Raw genomic sequence first — 21419 nt, 5'->3', positions numbered from 1 at the left:
CAGATAATTCTCTTGACGAATCAGTTTATCGTTCCGTCTATGCCAGGAAAGATTTTATATACATTTGCCAGCAGTAGCTGAGGAATTTGCAGTGAATGATCGACACCATATTTTTGCTCAAATGAACAATTTCCTGGGGGAAATCCTGTCCTCCAACCACGTTACAACACGGCTGCCTCCCTCCAACACGTCACTCCCTCCCTCCGTCTTAGACTTGAAGCAGCATCACACCCCACGGTCCAGACTTATAACCCTGACCAGCCCAGAAGCCATTGTACATGTGGGGCCGGAGAGGAAGTCCTTACCCTTTCCTTGCACATACACACACAGCAAGTGATGTTGACCGCCGTCTGACACCCCCACCCTCTGTCCAGGCTATTTTAAGAGTGTGACGCCACGACTTTGAGTCACATCACGGTACTGGAAAACACTGTGTATGCACTTATGTTACGTTAAAAACAGAGATGTTCACAGAAACACGTGTTTTAAAGACAAGTGATGTGAGGACGCAGCTGTGGGTAGTGAGGACAGTCAAAGCTGCAGAGCCACTAATAAAGGGATCTGTTAGGAGACGTCACTAAGGTGAGATGCGTAAACCCAGGGGAGGCTTGAAGAGTCACAACAGATGGTTTGTTGTATCTTACTCCTGTTAGTAATTAGCTGGCAGCAACAATCTGGGGGCTGCAACATTCATATTTAATATCCGTGCTCAACAAAAGCAACTCGAACAAATGGAATTAATATCTCCTGAACAGCCTGATGTACACACAGAGGCTAATTAGGATCTTAAACCCATGTTTATTAGTGGGCTGACCCCAGGATCAGTTTAACTGGTAACTAATCCTGCATTGGGCTACATCATGATATTTGTATTAACGTGCTGTAAGTGTGCAATACCAGTTTTGGTGGAAAAACTTGAGATTTTATATTTAATTTAAATCTTTCTGGCCCTGGGGCCAATTTGTCTGGTCTTGAGGACCAGTAGAGTTAACATAGCAAATACAGAAAGACAAAAAGTGCAACATGTGCTTAAATCCACATTCTGTAAACATTTGAAGGAGCAGCTGACGAGGAGCATGTGAGGTCAAGATTACCTGAGGCCTAAAAACAGCAGCCCTGTATTGTTTGAATATTCCGTACAGATTTTGCTGATATGAATCCTCCAGATGTGTTCCAGATGGATTCCAGGAATTAACATATGGTATTGGCCATAAGTCAGTTTCAGTGACAAATTCTGCCAGATTCCATAGAAAGTCTGTGAAAAGAAGCCTTCCATACATATGACTTGTTTCCAGCGTGGGGAAACCTGCAGAAAACAAGCTTACACGAAAACCCACATTCATTTTTATGCAAATAAGTCTACATGGTTTAAACTTACCGAGGACATGCAAGTACACACAAATAAACACAAATGCTGCTTAACATACAAACAAATAACAAGCTTTACACAATCAGCGTTAAAATGTTAAATGTGATCAGTGAAAGACTGGGCCTGTATTAAAGATGCTATTGTAATGGGGGAATCCCCAAGCCACAACATAATTTCCAATTTCCCCCAATCTTTATATCACCACCAGCCCAGATCACCCGCTTCCCCCCCAGCACGACTTTAAAACTCCTCTCTCGCTCCTCTGATCATTACTGTGTAGTGCGGCAGTCGGTGATAATTCTACTGCAACTATCTCAACCCACACACAACTGGGCTCCTCTGAGGCACCTAGAGCAGGAGCGAGGGAGCAGAGCGAGGGGGGGGAGGAGAGACACAGAGGAGTAGCATGGTAGGTTGCATTGGCACAGTGAAAGCCAGTGCAGAGGGAAAAAAAACTGCTGGCGGAGAAGTGTGTGCGGCTGCAGAAGTAATCGTGACAATCTAGACAATCTAAGAAAAAGCTATTTAATTGTTCCTGACAGAGTCTGCGTTTCACTGTCTGATGTAAATACGTAAAGACACGATCTTTAGAGCAGCACAAGAACGGTCAGTGAGCCAGGTTTAGATTTCAAGGTATTCCCCACCGGCTGGTTACAGCGGCAGAGCAGGTTTTACTTTGTTGTTTTGTTGATTTATGTACAACCAGCAATTTAACGGTAGGAAAGAAATCTACAGAACTTTAATGAAACTTCGTTCCTTCAAGGCAATTTGCAAAAAGATAAAGCTCGGAAATAATGAGCACATTTGATGAAAGTAGTAAATTAAAACTCCTAGTTCATCTACACCTTTACAGATGTGTGAAGACAGAGTAGAGCAGTTGCTAAAAGACAAGTGTTTCTTTGAGATCAGCGTAGAGAGACAATGTATGGGGAGCGTTTGGGGGAGGGGAGGTATGTATGAGCACGTGTGTTCAGGGAACATTTGGAAGTCAGCTTAAGAGGAAATTCACAAACTGGCTGAAATGTATGGAAGCTCAATTTGAGGCCAGGAGCCAACACGTTGACACACATGTACACAATCAATCGGAATATTATTGAAGTTTGCAATATCACAAGTCTCGGCTGTCAATCATGACGCTCCACCCTGTTTTTATAGCATTACATAACTAATTCAAACCAACTGATCAGAAACATGAGCACATGAACAAACTTCAGGGTTATTACTTAATTACCCACGTAAAGTGACACACAACAGTGAGTCTTAAGTCTATGTATAGACCTGAACAAAAACAAAACTAAGATCCCACTTAAATCATGACTCATTACAATATCTGTATCCTACAAAGTATGAGCTTTTTTACACATCGCTCAGCCAAGAAATCTTAAGGGAGTAATAAATCCTGCTCTTCACTACCTTCCATTATATTCACACCACTAACCCCCTAAATGCATTTCCAATTCGCCTTTCTTGCTCAAATGAAACACAGGTAATAAAAAAAAATATAACCTGTGCTCCGACTTATGTGTGACACACACTTTGAACAGCCACAGAGTTCATCTGCTGTGAGATAAACATTCCCGTTTCACGACTGTGAAGTTTTCAATTCCCCTTTAGAACCAAGCTAAGGTGAACATTGGACCCTTGTGATGAGAGGAAGCGTGACTTTGTGCTTCTGTTTGCAAATGGGGAAGGTTTTGTTGCCACAATACGGTGAACTCTCCACTTCATCAACTGCAGCACCGCAGGTCGAGCACTAAAGACTGCATGTACAAAGATACTGCATTAGTATTCTACCGAGTTGAGGGACTCGCTCTTCAATGCTCCCAGTTTATTTGTCAAGTATACTGGAGCATTTTTCTTTCATTTTGTGTGTTTAACTTAATGATTCAAGTGGTTCTGAAAGCTCTTGGAGGCCACAAATCAATAGTGCACACAACCCCCCCCCCCTTACTGTGGAAGGATACAGTATATAAATTTGCAACCTAGATAAAATATGTGCTCACACTCTCTGATAGCTTATGATTAATTACAAGCAGTGTCCTTGGGGAGCAAAGCCAACATGAGAGTTTCTCAGGCGTGAGTGTTCTACAGTGAGGTCAGTGTTTGTGTGTTTGTGAAAAATGTGTGATATTTTGTGTATGCAGGTGTGTTTATGTGCGAGGAAACGGGGGGAGGGTCACCTTGACTGCAAAGCTGCATTTGCCGGTGCGGACTGCCTCCTCATCTGTCTGCCACTGGTGCGGCCGACTCGACTCCGGCACGTAGATGTCTTTCTTCCGCCGGAAGCTCTGCCGTAGCTTATTCATTGCTGAGCTCCCTGTGAGGGGAAAGAGATATTTTATTAGAACACATGGTGAAAACTGCAAAGTCATCGGCAGCAAAAAATAAAAAAGGTGCAGAACTGGTGGGAAAGCTGGAGAAACGCCAATAATAGGGCCGTTAAAGACAGTTATTAAGAAGTATTAAAAGTTTCCAAGTCTGGGAAATGTAGCAGTTCATAGTGTCTGTCAACACAGAAATTAATGTCTGTCCCGTCTGTTTGATGATGGATGAGACGCTGGGGATTGTGCAAAAGAACAGTGCTGCAGTGTGTCCTGTTTATTGTCTTTAAACTTGAATCCTTTAGACACAGAAATTAGAGCATAACACAGTAAAGTGTTGTCTCTGAACAGGAGAAACAAATTCTCATTGATGGATATGATTGTGCTGAAGACACCAAAGTGACCGCTGAGATCTTGTCAATGACGATTATTTACCATATAGTTAAACAACACTGAATTATTACAGGTGAGATCGATGGTAAAGACATCTATCTCCCTCTGTGTCAATCTCACCTGTTGCTCCTCCTCTCCTACATCTCTCCCTCTTCATTAACTACAGCTTTCCCTTCCTGAACCTCTGGCTGCCTCAGCTGCTACAGCAGAACTGGTTGATGCCAGGAAATATTTGAAAGTAATTAATTGGAAAACTGGAATGGCACTCAGTAGAGCGCATACCTCCGCCAAGGCCCAACCGTCCCCTAAAATCCAACCAAGCCCCAGCAAGTTGCACACACTCAGATTATTTTCATCAAGTGCAATTGGTGACAAGCCCTAAATCACAAATCTCACAAACAACGAATGTGATGACAAAAATTCCTGGATCTACCCTTTTGTCCAGTTCTGTACCAAAAGTTATTGGGTTCTCTCTTTGCTTATGTGCCATCCTTCCACTAAGTATTGTGAAAATCTGTTCAGTAATGTTTGCATAATCCTGCTGACAAACAATGTGATGGGGCAAAAACTACAGAGGTAACAACAGATAACTTATGAAACACTGGTCCAACTGTTAAGCTTACACATGCTAAATTTCTACATACTCTAGTTATCAGTCCTTTCCGTCGTTGTGCCTCTTCAGGAAGAGCTGAATCGAAGGAGCAAACATTAAGATTCAGAGTTAAAGAATCAAGATTAATGTTGCATGCTTGCGCGAATAGTCGATATTGGCAAGCAGCTATTTTATCAGTCTTCTCTGTAAAGAAAAACGTGCGACAATCCTTCCTCCCACGCACGTTTGTGCATTGAGAGGAGAGAGCACAAGAGAGAGACATGGGCTTAATGCACTTCTATAAACAGACAGCACATGCATGTCTTCTTGGCTTTGGGGGGGGATAATGGGAGGAACAAAAAAGCCAAGGCCCAATTAAAAGTTGCTGATCCAAACTGGAACTGAGAGGTGCATCCATCATAGAGAGACTGGCTCAAGTCTTCTGGAGTAACTCATTAATGGGGACCAGGAGTCATTCAGCCTTGCAACTCTGACTTTTAACACATGAGCAAAGAGCAAACTCCTTGACTAACAAGTTGTAGCCACTAACTTCTTAGCCGATGAGGATCTGGCTGGATTAAAGGTCTTTAATCCATGTGAACTGACTGTCCGCAAACATACACACACACACACAAGAACAAGTAGAAACACAGCAGCGTGCACTCACATGCTCACAGCGATCGCACACATATGCACCGACTTAACTACACAAACACTCGCATGCATGCACGCACATGCACACACACACACTCACAGGACTGAGCTGTCTGTTTGCATAATGCAACCTGTCCTGTGAGCCGCTAATGGCAGGGGGTGTAGAGTGTGTTTGAGGTGAGGCTGTCTTATCTGTCCCTGTCAGGCTCCAGCTCTGTGGGCAGCGACACAATGAAGCACAGAGTCCTGACCTGCTCACCGAAACACACACAAACACATCAAACTTCCTACTGTCACTATAGGAGGAACCCTGGAGGGGACCATGGACTCAGGTAGCATGTTCCAGCACTTTAAACAATATAAAACCTGTTGTTGCCAACATGTGAACTAGGTACGACTCCTAATAGGACAGCTCGTCACTTGGCCAAATGAGTACTAGTGTGGCCAAGCTGGCAAACAAGATGCCAAATTCACGCAGAGATTTTGGCTATAGTTGGTGGATTTTTGTCACCTCTTCCCTAATGAAAGCTATTGTGTGGCCCAGCCGACACCTCTCGTCTCACTCCTGTTATTTGCAGCATAATTCGCAGACGATTATGACCCCTGAGTTATAAAGTAGGTACTAGGTAGAGATATAAATTTGCAAGATGAGCTGTGTGAAATGGGAGCCAGAAACAAGGCCCAATAAGAGCTCAGATGAGTGCAAGCACCTGTGGAATTGAAGCCAAATAAGCTCTTCAGGTGCCAGGATGTAAACACACTCATACCGACTCCGATGTGTGCGTCTGCCATTTAACTGTGCACACGGGCATGTGAGAGGTTTCAGCCTGCAGTAGAATGAAGTGTTTGAAAACAAGACGGCTGAGTGAGGGAGGGAAAGAATATTGCTTCATCCCTCACTCCGGCTCTCCTAACGCACTCGTTTATTTAGGTCATATCATGTTTGGGCTCACTGCGGTGCCAGTGACAGGCTGCATGCTTCCAGCCTGCAGAGTGAAGAGGAGGAGCAGGCGGAAAACAGATTTGTCTGTTGTCAAGCACCTCGTCTTCGGTGCAACAAATAACAGCGTTTGTGTCAAGTGTGCTCTATATACGCATTTTTGAGTAAATATTATAACATTGAATCCACTCATCATATTGTCACCAGACACAAGACACCACCCACTGTGCTGGTGTTTTTTTTAAACACATCTTTACTACGTTATGTATTTTTTGTCAACAATGACTTTTGGGAGAGAAGGGGTCGTTCAGGAAAACTCAAGTTCAGAACCGAGCACTTTGAATCTATCCCAGGGACAAACAGATGCAGGAAACTATTATTCTGAGATAATAGGGTGTTTTTTTTGGTCTCACAGGCAGATGTAAGTCATTAATGTCCCATATATTTTGCCTCAACTCACAGCGCCTTACTAAACTCACCTTCTAAATCACTTAACACTGTAAGCTGCCAGCTTACAACCCACACACCTCCTCTCCTGACTACTGCAGTGTCTAAGAGAGACAAATAAGGAGGCAGCAGGAATGTAGGTGAAAGCGCATACATATTCATGTACGTGGGAAAGAGAGCATATCTTCGCTATGTTTGTGTGTAACCGGTGAAGTGTTAGCGCTGAGCCAAACATATGCACCTGATGGACTCGCTGTACAACATGTGTAACCATTAGCAGGAATCTGATGAGTAGTGTTGCCAAACAAACAAGATCGTCAGAATCCCCCAACAACATGTTTCCTCCCACTGAAGATTTTCATCATTTCTATCTGTTATATCCAAACAAGACAAGACAATTTCTAACTTTAAAGGAGATATATTCTGCTCAGATTCAGATTTTGAATTTGGGTTATGACTTTTAAAAGGTTTGAATGCTTTAATGTTCAGAAAACACATCACCTTTTTCAGGCTGTCTATTGCTGCGGCTCCTCTTTTCAGCCTCTGTCTGAAACACTTGGTTTTAGCTCCCGTCTCTTTAAGCCCCCCCCCCAACCGATAAAGCCCAGTCTGCTCTGATTGGTCAACTGGCCCACTCTGTTGTGATTGGTCAACTTCTTCCAGTGCATGTAGGCAATGTCAGGCCTCTGCTCTTGCTTTACCTGGCTGTGTTAGGGGGCGTGTCAGACTAGGTGCTAGGCATTCATTGTGCAAATGTGGGGCATTGTGACATCTTGATAATGCAAAAGTATCAGCTGGACGACCAACAAGGCATTTTTCAGTAGAGGTGTTTTTAAAATGGAGGAGAGGAGCTCCCTGAACCACAGACTTTTTAACTTTGCTGAACTTTTAAATTCACAAAACACCTATATAACACACCAGAGGAAAAGGCATCATATGTCTTCTTTAAGAATGCACTCACAGCAAAGAGTACACCATCCATTATTTACAGCGCTCCTTTGGCTACCTCGTTCTCATCAGGGTGATCGATTTGAACGATTCCATTACAGATCATCTGACTCTAGTCCCCGACCTTGCTTTAGACTTAGACCCTAATCTGACACTGCTCGTTTGGTTTTGTCAAACTCTCACATTGATTCCAAGTGTAAACCCTGCAGCAAAACTCTTTAATGAACCGATCAATTCAAATACTTTGTTAAGCAAATATTCTCTATCGATACTAAAGCAGTGTACAATGTCATACAGCAATGTGAACTCGTCTACAGTTGCAGAGGAGAGTGTGTGTCAACATCAGCAGCCAGGGATTAACCTGTAACAGCAGACTGGTAGGTCAAAAGCAGGTGGAACACATGGTTATTATCCCATGTCAAACACGGAGTTTGTGTATGAAATCAGCATTACCACGAGTATGTGTGTGTGTGTGTGTGTCTGTGTGCGGTGTTGGCAGGTAGGGATGAAGGCCAGAGGGTACAGAGCGCAGAATGAGCAGTGAAGGGAAAAGTCTGGCTGCGTTCGCCTGCTGCAGAGTGCTGGGTTGGGTGGGTGTGGGTCATGTGAGGTGGGTTTAGCACTTTGTTTGGCCAAGATCCAGAGGGAGGAGGGTAAGAAGAGAAGGTGCTAGACTGAGAAGGAGAAGCAACTTCAGATAGAGACGGGGGAGGAGAAGGTAAAGGAAGAGAAAAGTCAAGATTATTGGTAGTACGGACAGAATGAAGTAAAATAATTAGGAAAATAGGAAGAGTGAAAAAGTGAGCAGCTGAAGAAGTTGAAAGGTAGGGTGGAGAAGGCAGCTGTGAAAAATGCATTAGAACATTTTCCCCCAGGTTTGTTCTTACTCCAGACTCATTAAAAATAAGGATGACTTTCCTCAGTGCATTAGCATATCTTCAAAAGTTTTTAACTGGATTAAAAAAAAAATCTAAATCAATGGAACATTATGACCTCAAGGAGGTGACTCAAAGCTACAGGAAAACAGACAGCAATAGTTTCTGACCTAATACATCAGAGTTTACAAACGTCACAGGCATTAGTGGCAGAGCAAAGAATTATATACTTTGAAGCAAAGCAGGCAAATAACAGCTCAATACAAATCTAAAAAAATGAATAAAAGATTTATTTTTCTGCCTCTTCAACCGCAAACCTCTTGTTATTCTCAAACAGTAATGTTTTCAAAGGTGAAACTTTCCTTCCAAAAACTAATATCACAGTATAACATAAGTATAACTATTTTTGGCTCGTTTATTTAAAGGCAGAGGCTGCACGACAGGGAAAATAATCATAGATCAGAAATAGAAATGAGCCTCACTTTAAGCCTAGAAATACGTTTGTCTAAATCATGGCAGAAGGGAGCCGAATGTCCAAGAGTCAACTTCTACAAAACTACAATAGTTTGGGCAGTTTTTAAGAGAAACAAGACCGAGAGGCATGGAGAGGGGGATTAGGAAAGGGACAGGGAACTGTAGAGAAAAGGGGTCGGTGGGGAGGTGAAGGCTTTGGTGTAGGAAAGCAGGATCTGAACCCAGTTGGAGCTGTCACAGCTCCTGTAGTCGGGTACCATGAGGATCTCTGGCTGGGCTCCCACCAGCACTAATGAGGATAATTACACAAGGGCTGTTTATACTCTCTGTGTGTTCATATACACAGAAACAAGTGAAAGTGAAGCACAAAAAGCAGGGAGCTCTCTAGAGACTAACACGCAATATCACCAACGCGTTCACAGGACAATTATAGACATAATAATAATGACTATTTGTATAGCACTTATCTAAACAAGGTTACAAAGTGCTTCACACAAAAGTCCATGGCAAAATGAAGAATCGATTGTAATAAAAGATATTCTGTTTAGTCCAATTTAAAAGCCAAATCATAACATAATAAGGTCGAGACCTTAAGATGGTAGAGGAAACCCAACAGTTCCCACGATGAGCAAGCAACATACGGACATGCAGTGTCAACCATGGGGATAAAGGAGACACGCAAAGGACAAACAGGGAACAAATCTGCAGAAATAGAGGACAACAGTGGGAAAGAATAAGAGTTTTCCCCTCAGTCAGCTGCCTGGGAAGGAGGGTGGGAGTGCTGCTGCTGCTGGCTGTAGATGTAACGGTATTTGAATAATCTCTTCAGGAATGGAAAACTGATTAATCCTTGCAGAAGGATCCGAGGGATGAGTACAGCGGTTGGGTTTCAAAGAAGAGATAGAGGGAGGGAGAGGCTCGGAGAAGTGAGTGAGCTTGACAGCGAGAGAGAGAGGGACAGAAAGGGAGAGAATAGGCAGCAATTCAAGACAAAAAGGGCCCCACTGTCTCCTTTCATGACTTGTCCCACCGCTGTGCCAGCTGATACTCTTCATCCTATTTTATACTGCTCTGCTCAGGGAGTCCCATGTCCTCTGTGCTCAGACTGAGTTTACAGTCTGGAGAGCGCCAATGAGATAGGATGCCTCAATCAAAAAAGGCCTGCCATGGGTAATGCAAAACATGTCTGGCCGGCGTATCTGCTGAGCCCTGTTATCAGGGAGCCGGTCGACTCGAGGTAATAGCGCCTCTGTTCTGCTCCCAAACGGCCATATGAACAGAGAATTTGAAAAATGCTGTTACTGTGGTAATCCAATTTTCCGGGCCCCGGTTTGTGACTTGGCGTGCTTATGTAAAAAAATAAATAAATAAAGAAACCCCACAAGGAGAAAATGAAAGTGTGCAGTGCAGCAAAAAAGAGAAAGCAGGGCACAGTCACACATGTGAAGTGGCGGGGAAACCAAAATGTCAAGGACAAACTGCGTAAGTCAAAGATGAGGTCAAAGCCCAGGACCATCTACTTGGCTAACTTCTACAATAACTGCACAACAAATGAAATTCAACCTTCAACAACCGGATTTGGGAAATTCACAACTGACATGTTAAGCTACAGCTCAGGGCTGCAACTGATTTAATTACAGTCGAATATTGACATTCAATGTTCAAGTGCAGGAGAACAATGTGAGATGGAGCGTCCCTGCAGCTCGTCTCATTAACGCCGAGCCCCAAATGTGATATTTTGGGTCACATGAATCAGTGCAGAATTAATTACTAGTCAGTTTGGCCCAAATTCAACAATGTCAATATTAAACAGGATATATTTAGTAGTGGCAGACTGTCTGGACAAAACAAACAGCTTCATTATTGAACATGTGCAGACAATTTTTTCCACCAACATATCTCATGAGTTGTTTACTCAGAGAATCAAACTTTTGTTTTTTTCCTTTCTCTGGAGCTGTCATTTATGCAATGAATAAAATGAACTGTTCCTGCACTCCACCGACAACAAACTGCCAACAACAAGTAAAGCAACTGTTCATAATTTGTTCAATAGGTTTGTGTTTTCTTATTATCTTTCTCTCTTTCTTTCAGTTCAGTTATTACATCGCAATGCGCTTTTTAGCAAATGCAATACTATCTAAAGTGTTTATTGCAATTGAATCCAAGTCACGATGCAGAAACTAGGATCACACTTGCCTTCATCAATTACTTTAATTCACTTAAACATAAAATCACCAGTACAGGGAGGAAAGGAAATTCACAACTAAAACAGCAGTAATAACAGTGAGTCTAAGCTGGTGGAAAGAAACGCTGTCATTAAACAAGTGCAACTTATCGCCAGCTGCTCCGGCTCAGCGCGCCGCTCCCTGCTTCTTTACACTTTGAATCAACCTCCACAAAATAGTAGGAATTACTTTATTCGATAGGTAAAACCTGTGTCTGTGCACAGATCCACAGACACTACGAGACACAAATCATGAAAAGATGGAAAGAGCTTTACTAGCAAACGTTAGCTACAAACGGAACCAATAAAAATAATGAAATGGGAATGTCAGCAGGACAATGAGCCAGTATTTTTATTCCTGAAAAGCATCTATTTTAGGAGGGTCAAAAATGTGCAAGGAGCCGAACAAGCGCCAGAGACAGATTGACCCCCAACTCTGTACAAATGGGTGGTTCTCCACAAAAAGGAAGGAAACGATGGGAATAGCAGTGCTGGCTACTGTTTGCATGGCTCACTCACTCCCTGTCTGCCACTGAATCATTTCAGAGTCCTTCAATCTGTTCCCTGCCCCCAGCAAGACATGATGACCCCCATTTCCTGAGTACACATGACTGACCGAGGTTAGGGTTGAGAGAGAGAAATAAAATAGGGCCCCGACTGCTGCACAGGGGATATTGAGTTGCTCTTAACTCCAGCAACTTCTAAGTGTGTGTGTACATCATTGTATCAGGCTCTTTGTGTGCGATCGTGCTTGTGTATCTAGGAGCAGTCAGGCGTGGTATTAAGGGGTGCCGGACCGACAGCATGTCGACCGGCCAGCAGGCCATTCAACACCGAGAGCCACACATCACTTTGGGCAACAGCTGAGGCCACATTTAAACGGCCAGGGCAGTGCTCTGGCACCGGGGAGTGGCAAATCACTGTCACTGTATCGTCTCCCCCCAGGCGTGCCCGGGCAGTGATTCACAGCCTGAATCAATAGGCAGGGTCTGGCCTGGTTTCCGTCACAGGGCCACAGGGGGCATGGAGATGGCATGCTTAAAATTTATGTTCCATGCATTTGCCCCCAAAGCAGCATGTTTGTGATTGTTTTTCTATACTTCTCGCCAGAGGAGACAGTAAGGCAAATGGAGTGGAGTTTCAATTAAATGAAGAGAGCTGTAAACACTGTAGCCCTGCTGCGGAGAGGTGCTGCTGACTGAAAGCACTCGCCTGGAAGGAGGGGCCTGAGAGCCCCAACTCCATCAATCCAGGTCCCTCTCTGCAGCCAACTGTGGCCGGGAACACATTAGGAATCTCCTCCTGCCATCAGAGGATGTCTTTATAAAGTGGCTGTGACTTTGTACATCGGCTGACCTAAACCAGCCTCATGTTCCTTTCTCTTCAGCTAAGGAGTCAGTATTTTACTTCTTTGTTCAGAAGACATTAGTGTCACGCAAACTGCGGAACAGAGGACTAACATCCTCGCAGGCGGTCACTCAGACTGAGCTACAATGATACGTCTCCGTCTCCAGAAGTAAACCCTGCATGGAAACTTTGAGTAAACCTCGGAGCAAAAGAGCTACTCATGGAAACCGTGTTTACTTTTTCCCCTTGACATCACTTGCATTACACACACACACACACACACACACACACACACACACTCAGCAGCAGCAGAGAGAACACACAAGCAGAAATGGAGACAGACTTTCATAAACTAACACCTGACGTTCACCAAAATATACACTTTAAAAAGACAATACTCATGAAAAACATTCTCTTTGAAACACTGACACACAATTATACACAGATAACAACAGCTTCTCAAGGCATAATGGCTCTAGTGTCATTACAAAACCTACAAAAATGTGTATAAATCAGAGGAAATACTACACATGGTAATTCTGTCCAAGCTGACCTGAGGAAACACAGCCGATGTTACATATATACCAGGCCTCAGAATTGAGCTGTAAATACATCTATAAATCTATAAATCTATAAATCCGACTTATGGTTAAATCACATCAAAAGGCCGGCATTAGCACATTTATAGTCTGACAGGAAAAACGCGGATCTAAGATAACAGTCTATATCCTCTGGGAATTAATATACTCATATAAAACGGTAAACTAAATAAGCAGAGCCCCTGTTGCCTCGAACAGATAGATGATCTTCCTGGATCAGAATTCCTTCTGTGATTTTGTGAACTGTAAGAACCTGAGCCCAGATGGATTAGTCAGACTGACACAATCTGAGAATTGTGGTTTAAGACCCATGTGTCAACATTCACTTTACAATCGCCCACAAAGAATGTCGAGCTTAAACCTCTGTTGTGGTCAAGTCCAGCTGAGGATTTAACCACAAACACACAGAATGACTGTGTTACATCACATCCAACACAGATACACATACACACATACACACACACACACACAGTTTCTGTCAGGTTTAAGAGGTCTTGTTGTAGCAGTGTGAGCCAGTTAGCATGCGTGGCACAGACAGGCATCAGAGTGCACTTCGTTCAGAGCTGCTGATTCAGAAGAGAAAAATAAAATACCACGGATAATGTTATCAAGAGGAGAGCGATGTGTTTAAGTCAGTCTGTGGAAAGTTTCGTGTGTGGTTGTTGCCTTGGCGATCACAAGTCAAAGATCCTCCTCTGCACCAGCAGCACAGTCATCTCTGATTTAACCACAGCAGGGCAAGTGACAAGTCTATAGCTGGGTTTTTGAAACACACGTCACGCCGACAGTGACAGCAGTAATGACACTGTCAGCAGTTAATTACCTCGTCTGTGGCGCAGTCTAATTTGTCCAGCCACAATTTCATAACAAACCGAAAAGATTTTACACTCCTACGACGTCAAAGGTCTCCAATGTGGTGTTTTGAGCCGTTGCTCTAGCAACTCTCCCCCAGGCAACCTTAGCTACCCACGTGAGCTGTCAGTCTCCTCACTTAATGTATGTTGACTGACATATCAGTTACTCCACATGGGGAGCTGGTATTTAGTAGAAGGATATTCTTTTTGAATATGGGCCAATTTTTAAACTGTACTTCAGATTGCATTAGATGAGACTATTTTATTGCACCGTGTGATTTCATGGCCTTACTCCAGTCACATCATCAACCCAAACAAAGGTTTCAGATGTGGTTGGATGAGTATTCATCATGGAGCCTGTCACCATTGTGGACCAATGCTGTAATTGGGCAGTTCCAGTATTGGTTGGTCAAAAGTGAGAGCTTGGCCCAGCTCCTGAGCATTTCCTCAAATTTAAATTAAATACTTTTATAAACTTGAAGTCAAATCGACCTCTATACATATACAAAACAGATAATAGTATTTTTTCATTTTACTATTTTAAGGTTGATGAGAGGAACAGGTATTACTTGATTGATGAGACACTAGAAATGGTTTCCTAGGTCATAGAGGAGTCATTGAGGAGTCATTGAACAGAGGAGAGCATCCTAAGCAATCAGCCTTGAGCTTGATGAAACTGCAGATATTCCCCTGCTTACTCAGGTTCATCTGCACAACAGGTATAACCTGTACTTCTAGTCACATACCCTGTTCAACAGACCAGACTTTTTTAAATCTGAGGTTCTCCTGCAGGTAGTCACAGATGCCAGTAAAGGCATGACACTACCGACAATATATTTATTAAGGGCACGTTTTTTGTTTTACTCAAGATGCCCTAGATACCCTCCCACACTGAGTCAGTAATCTCTACAACATTCCTTATCTTATTCTGTTCTAGTTTCATCCAGATAACTGTTTATTGAAGGGCTGGTTTCCAGTTCATCATTTTACTATTTCGTGTTAGTACGTTTTTAAGAAAGAAATGTACACGCACTTACTTGATGTTTTTTAAAACACAGTGCTTGTAAATTGTGTTGTCAAGCAGCTGACCATTGCTGCGGCTTGTGCCGCCTACTAGCTGACACATCAAATGATGTGAAACTCATGGCAACCTTCCAGAACCACCTCCAGGAACTACTTGTACTTCCATCACATTGCAAACCAGGCTGCACCACTGAAGGCGGCTGATTAGTTCTTAATAGTTACGGGTTTATGTTCTTTCTATGATACTGTTGTTTACCACTGGTGACATAATAATGTAAGTGGTTATATTTACAGCAACCTAATGCCAATGCTAACTTCTTTTTGACTTGATGTTTACATCATAATTGACACCCTAAGATGCATTGTGGATTCAGATAAGACTCCTCTCCCTCGATGCTTCTATTCAGTCTCCCACAGGACCTTGATAAACCCCGTTCACCGTCCATCTTGTCATTAACATTCATATCTATAAAACAAGGAGCATTACTTTCTGACAGTGGCACCGACCCTGGGCTCCTGTATTTTATTTGGGACCACATGTTTGTGTTTTACCCAATGACTTTGACTCTAAAGAAGCTTATAGGAAACTCACCTGACTGGCCATGTTAGCTGAGGCTTCAAATACTCAGTTTATGAAAACTAATTGATATTAAATGTTGTGAGTGTTACATAATCACAAATTTGAGTTAATTTAGGCATCAAAGACAAATCATAGAGGAAGAAAAATTATCCAGTGATCAGAGCCAATTAACTTACTCCCCAAAAGAAGGTCTGAGCCAATCCTGCAGGAATTAAACTTTGTGGGCTTGCACTTTCTGTTGTACGCATGGTACTAATACAGCAGGGGAGAGTTAAATCATGCTGTCAGTGGTGGTTAGCAGACCCTTTAGAATACGCTTTTATGTGCCATCTATCCTGGCAAATGTTTTGGGATGAGTAAAATCTGATGTTTTTTTGTCTTCATCATCATTACTGCCCCGTCTCTTGGTAACCAAAGAATATTAAACTGAGAGGAACATTTTACAGTAGCACTATGTTAGTGAGTAGAGAATGAGCCTGTGTCTGTGGGCTGAAATAAAAACAACAGAGCTCAGGAAAGATGTGGATGGAAGACACAAGAAGGAGGTTAAAAAAACAATCCCTCATCCTTTAATCATAAAGACCATAATTTTAGTCCCACATTGCTTAATAATAAGGATAATTTCAGCTGTGTGTTCACAGGACTGGAAATAGTCAATACTTTACACAAATCATAAAAAATACCTTGCAACTAGCAGGGACTACTTTAAAATAACTTGTAACCTAACAGTTTGTGTGGAGAAAAAGATTTAAGACAGCTATCTGAATATGTGGTAGCAAGGAATGCCCCGCAGTGAGGAATTGTGTCACTAGTGTGGTCAGGTCACTGTGTTCGCTGAGTGATGAAGGCCTGTCACTCTTCACTGCTCTCCCAATCATAATCTAGGGATGGCTGCAGGGGAAATGTAGTCTGCTGGGCCTTTAAACACGGAACTGCTGACTTCTGACATTCATACGCACGTTTGACACGTTGTGAAGCATCACATACACACTCGAGATCGTGCGTGTCACAGGGCGGAAGCTGAGAGGGTATCACACAGACAGTGACAGGGAGTTAAAGGCAGAAAGAAAGAGACATACAAAAGGGGTGACAGTGTGAAAGAGATTTGTATAAGTGGGTGAATGAAATCCTGAATAAGAATAAAAGACGGGAATGACTGAGGAGGACGGGGGAGAGAATGAGAACAACTGATTACATAGAAAAATACTGGTTGAAGAATCGATATCACACAGAGAACCCACTCCATGGTCCCAGCTGCTGAGTCAATAATACGGCTTTTCATCGCAACAACACAACGGGTAAATAGCAACACAGTGCCACTGGTCAGTGTATGAGAGTGTGTGTCAGTAGCAGTATTTGTCTAGCAGCAGGAGTGATGAGAGGATGGAGTAGAACAGGAACTTCCTGCTGAGTGAACAGACATGCAATAGCTACACTGCCCCTCTGACCAGGCCAAGACACACACACACACACACACACACACACACACACACACACACACACACACACACACACACACACACACACACACACACACACACACACACACACACACACACACACACACACACACACACACACACACACACACACACACCTTTGTGAGGACGCTTCCCATATATTGTATTCGCTCACCGCTAAAACTATACCATCACAACTAAATGCCTTGCCCTTGCACAAAACATAACCGTAACCTAATTCTAAGTCTAACCACCAAAGGGAATGAGAGTTCGACAGTAATGTGAGTCTGCATGACGCAAGGTGGGATGTACTGACGTCAGGAATCAGCCAACCGAACTGGTCTTGTGAGCATGAATGTAAATGGAGCTGTAGCATTCAGGGCAGCTGTTGAGCTTCTCTTGCTCATTTCAGGAATTCTTTCCACGTACCTGAGCCTCTTTCTTTCTGTCCTGGTTGAGCTATTCGTCTAGCCAAGGATGACTGCAGAATACCAAGTTACACAACATATTAAAATACAAACTGCTGGAGCGACCTGGCTATTTACCCTGCAGGTTTATAGAGCACGACTTACTTTCTAGAGAATTCTCCTGAGACTACGCTGTGTTCCTTCGAAGTACTGCCTGAAGCCTTAATGACCAGAATTGTGTTGTGTGGTTAAATTACATTGGTGAACACAGCACTGTTTTATGACAGGGAAGGTTTCATTCTCTGACAATTTTAAAGTATAGGGAAATACTTCTGGACATGTCGGGGGTTATTTCTGGGAAACTTTCCTATGTGAAGTTGTACTTTGTTCTCCAGGAACGTGAGTCAAACTGAGATTATATCATTTCACTTTTCACTCCATAACACAGTGATTCTAACCTCATAGACACTGTTGTTTATGTAAGCAAAAGTCTCTAAATGGCAAGCAACCAATTCCATGGAGAACTTTAATGCCAGTGCCAACCACTGATTCAGCAGCCATGGTAGAATCCTTCTTTTAGTCCAAAAAAAAAAACCTTGGACAGCTTATTTGTAAAAGAGTCCAAAGTACAAGGCTGTAATAAGAACATAACAAGTGATGTCACCACGTCCACTCACACGGCAAAGCAGCCAGGCGATCAAGCTCTTTCTCTGCAGACACAGATGAAACTCGGGCAGGCCATTTTATATTTCAGGACTACAGTAACGTCAAGCCTTTCCTCTCCTTGCCTAAAGACTGGGTCAGGGCAGGGAAGAAGACAGATGAACAGGCGAGTAGGCAGAGAATGGAAAATTACCAGGGCTCCACAAGCAGCTGGCCACCTTTGATCAGTCAGAGCCCAGGCACCAATTACTGTGGGATAATCGGTATCCCTCAGAGGCCTGACGAGCTGCAGGCACTGTGGGCACAACGGGTCAGTGACCAGCAGGCAAAGGCCTGGTCAACAAGGCTTGGGGAGCCAAAAGCCGACAGTTCCCCTCGCTGAAATGCTGCATGAAGGCAGCCAAACAGACAGGCAGCACAGCGAAGCCATTGTTCCCCTCCTGTCGACTCAGCACAGTGGCACTCTCACAAGCCTGACATCCTCTCCGCAGACCGCTCGGTGGAGGAGGAATGGTGCAATGGTGTGGGGTGTGTGAACCTGCTGCCGCACATGTTTCTGCTTCTTCCACATACTTTCCCCGGTCTGTGCAATCCAAAATACACAGAGCAAATGTGCACACACACATGCTGCGCACACACCTGTCCCTATAGCCCCGTGGAGAACAAAAAGCTGCAGTGCTCAAGGCTGCACAGTGATGCAACACACAGGGAAACGTGTTCATCACCGCCCCATTGCACAGATAACCCTTTACCACTCAGGAACAAGGCTTCGACTACCTGTCCCGGACTAACTTCACATTATCTGAGGAGGAATGTGGATTGAAAAAGCTAAATAAACCAAACTGTGTGACCTCTACAACATGCAAGTGTTACATTTTTCCAACAGCCCTTGTGCTTCACACAAGTGCAAACTACCAACAGATTTATAAAGAAAACTTCACCTCTCCACCTGAGGCAGACCACTTTATTCAGCCCATTAATAATTGACATCTTTCCTGTGCTGGGGAACATTCATCATCGATCAGACCAGGCTACATTGTTTGCTGCTGTGTCAATCCTCCCTCCATTGTCAACAATTCAGACGTGAAACAATACATAGACTGCGCCAACAATAACTGTTCAGTCACTGCTTCAGTAAGAAAATAACTCAAATACAACATGGAACTCGAATCTGAATCTTTTGCCTACTTGTATCATGCAGTTATCTAACAGAAACACAACAGTAGCCAGTGGACTTTGGATCAGACACACTGCAGTTACACAACAGCCAGTACCGGTCCAAGTAAACCCGTGTGGGTCGGAAGGAGCTTCCCTGTACAACATGAGTCAGCTGAAGAGTCTGATCTCAGAGCAGTGAGGCCCAGAGAGATGAGAGACGTACCCGAGCTGTTTTTTGGTGCCATTTTGGTTAAAGACACATTTCATTGACATCTTTTCTAGATTAAGCCAACTTTAAACACCTTGATATCAAAGCTGTACTTCATTTGAGACATTATTTGCTCAGAAAAAAATTCTTGAAAACCATTTTCACATTAACAAAATAGCCAAAACCACTTAAATGCAATATTCTGGTTTAAGTCAGTCAAACCTTATCAAAGAAAATATAAACATCTGACCAATCATTCTATAAGATGCTACGTACACAAATCTGTCACAACATCATAATGATTATTCATCTACATAACAAAAGAGTTATGTAGATGTAAACTGTTACTTTACATTTAACTAAACTTATACTACATGTGTAAAATACAACAATAAAGCCAGTTTACTTTGTATAGTTATGCTTGTAAAAAAACAGAAGCTCTTTACTTCCAAGAAGCAAAAGTAATTATAAAAGATTCTGTACAAATGTGCATACAGAGCATGTTTCAGGCTTAGGCACTGTGCTGTCTGGGGCTGGGCTTGAAATGCTTCTCTCACATATTGCAAGCAAGTAATTATTTTCTTTTTGACATTTTGTGAAGTCATATTCTTTTAATTGCTGCACCCGAGAACCACTGTTGTGGGAACTGGCAAACCGGTGCCACGGCAACGTTGATACACGACCAGTGTGACGATGGCAGGCGGGGGCCAAGAAAGACTGGGACTATACTACAGATTAGTCAAAACTATACTGGACGCAGGACTGTCTGTCACTGTAGTCAAGGAAATGGAAATTGTGCGCAGTATGTGAAGGAATGGTCTCACTATGGAAAGGGAGTCATTAGATATAAACACAGACACACGTGCATCACTTAGTGTTGAGACAGGGAGTTATTATACCAACCACAGAGTGAGATGTTAACAACAGTGTATAGAGCGGAAATGAGAGGTGCGATACACCAAGGTGGTTTTATAAAGCCACTACCAAAGTCTGTTGTTGCACCCACATTACAAAATGTCTATTAAGTTGTACTACAGCTTTCTACACACAGGTCAGAAATAGTTTACTACATTTCAAGATAGAAGTCATATTGAGTGATAAAACTCATGGACACATTAATTACACTGATAACTATTGGTGTCAATAACAGTGCAGCCGAGAGGCCATACGGGGAAGATCTAAAAGACGAGGGACAGGTGGGAAACTCTTTACATGCAAGTCAAACTACTCAAATAAAAAAAAAACATGCAACTGCAGCAGCATGCTTAAAATGTCCTTAATCCTTATTCCCTATTTGTGTCTTTTGGGTCAATCTTATTGTTTTGTTTTATAAATAGATCTTTGTAAAGGCAAAAACACACCTCAGCCAAAAGGTTTACACAATCAAGCTCCCTGACTGGCACCAGTAACTGGTACAAAGTTCTGACCCAGGGAGAAACTCCACTGGTCGCTCTGTCCTGGGTCACTCGTAATTAAAGCAGAGATCAGAGGGCTGAATAAAGCATGAGCTTTTCCAGTCCAGGAGGCTCAGGTATCGCTCCATACAGGGCCCCAGTGAGACAAAAGGAGTCCCTGAGCCCCATGGCATACCCGGGGAGGAGTGATACAGACGCAAACCTGAAAGGCAACTCCTTGCATACAGTGACGTACCCCCCCCCACACAGTCCTCCCGGCTATAATCCACAGTTTAAACAGCCAGGGCAAAATGAGGAGCTCAATGCCCCTTGGATCTAATTAAGAGCTACAGATATTGTCCCAAATGGGGACACTCAGAAGAACCATGTCCAAAGCAATAAAACACCAAGCAACACCCAGCCTTACACTGTGGGTTTTTATATTCGAAGTGACTGCTGACAAAGCCAAATACTGCAGGGTTTGTAGAA

The 21419-nt window shown here is 43.1% G+C and overlaps 1 protein-coding gene across 6 annotated transcripts in view; it reads right to left on the bottom strand.

Moving 5' to 3' along the window:
- numb (NUMB endocytic adaptor protein) overlaps window positions 1-21419 on the bottom strand; it is a 39107-nt gene that overhangs the window by 14008 nt on the left and 3680 nt on the right. For all 6 annotated transcript variants that reach the window (XM_034576922.1, XM_034576924.1, XM_034576921.1 and 3 more), the window contains exon 2: window positions 3550-3686. In XM_034576922.1, the coding sequence (XP_034432813.1) occupies window positions 3550-3675 (126 nt within the window). In that variant the 5' untranslated portion in view covers window positions 3676-3686. The remainder of the gene's footprint in view (window positions 1-3549; window positions 3687-21419) is intronic.

The sequence above is a fragment of the Hippoglossus hippoglossus genome, chromosome 22 (genome assembly GCF_009819705.1).
Source record: "Hippoglossus hippoglossus isolate fHipHip1 chromosome 22, fHipHip1.pri, whole genome shotgun sequence".
In the NCBI taxonomy this organism is placed as follows: domain Eukaryota; kingdom Metazoa; phylum Chordata; class Actinopteri; order Pleuronectiformes; family Pleuronectidae; genus Hippoglossus; species Hippoglossus hippoglossus.
This window is presented reverse-complemented; position numbering and strand designations above follow the sequence as displayed.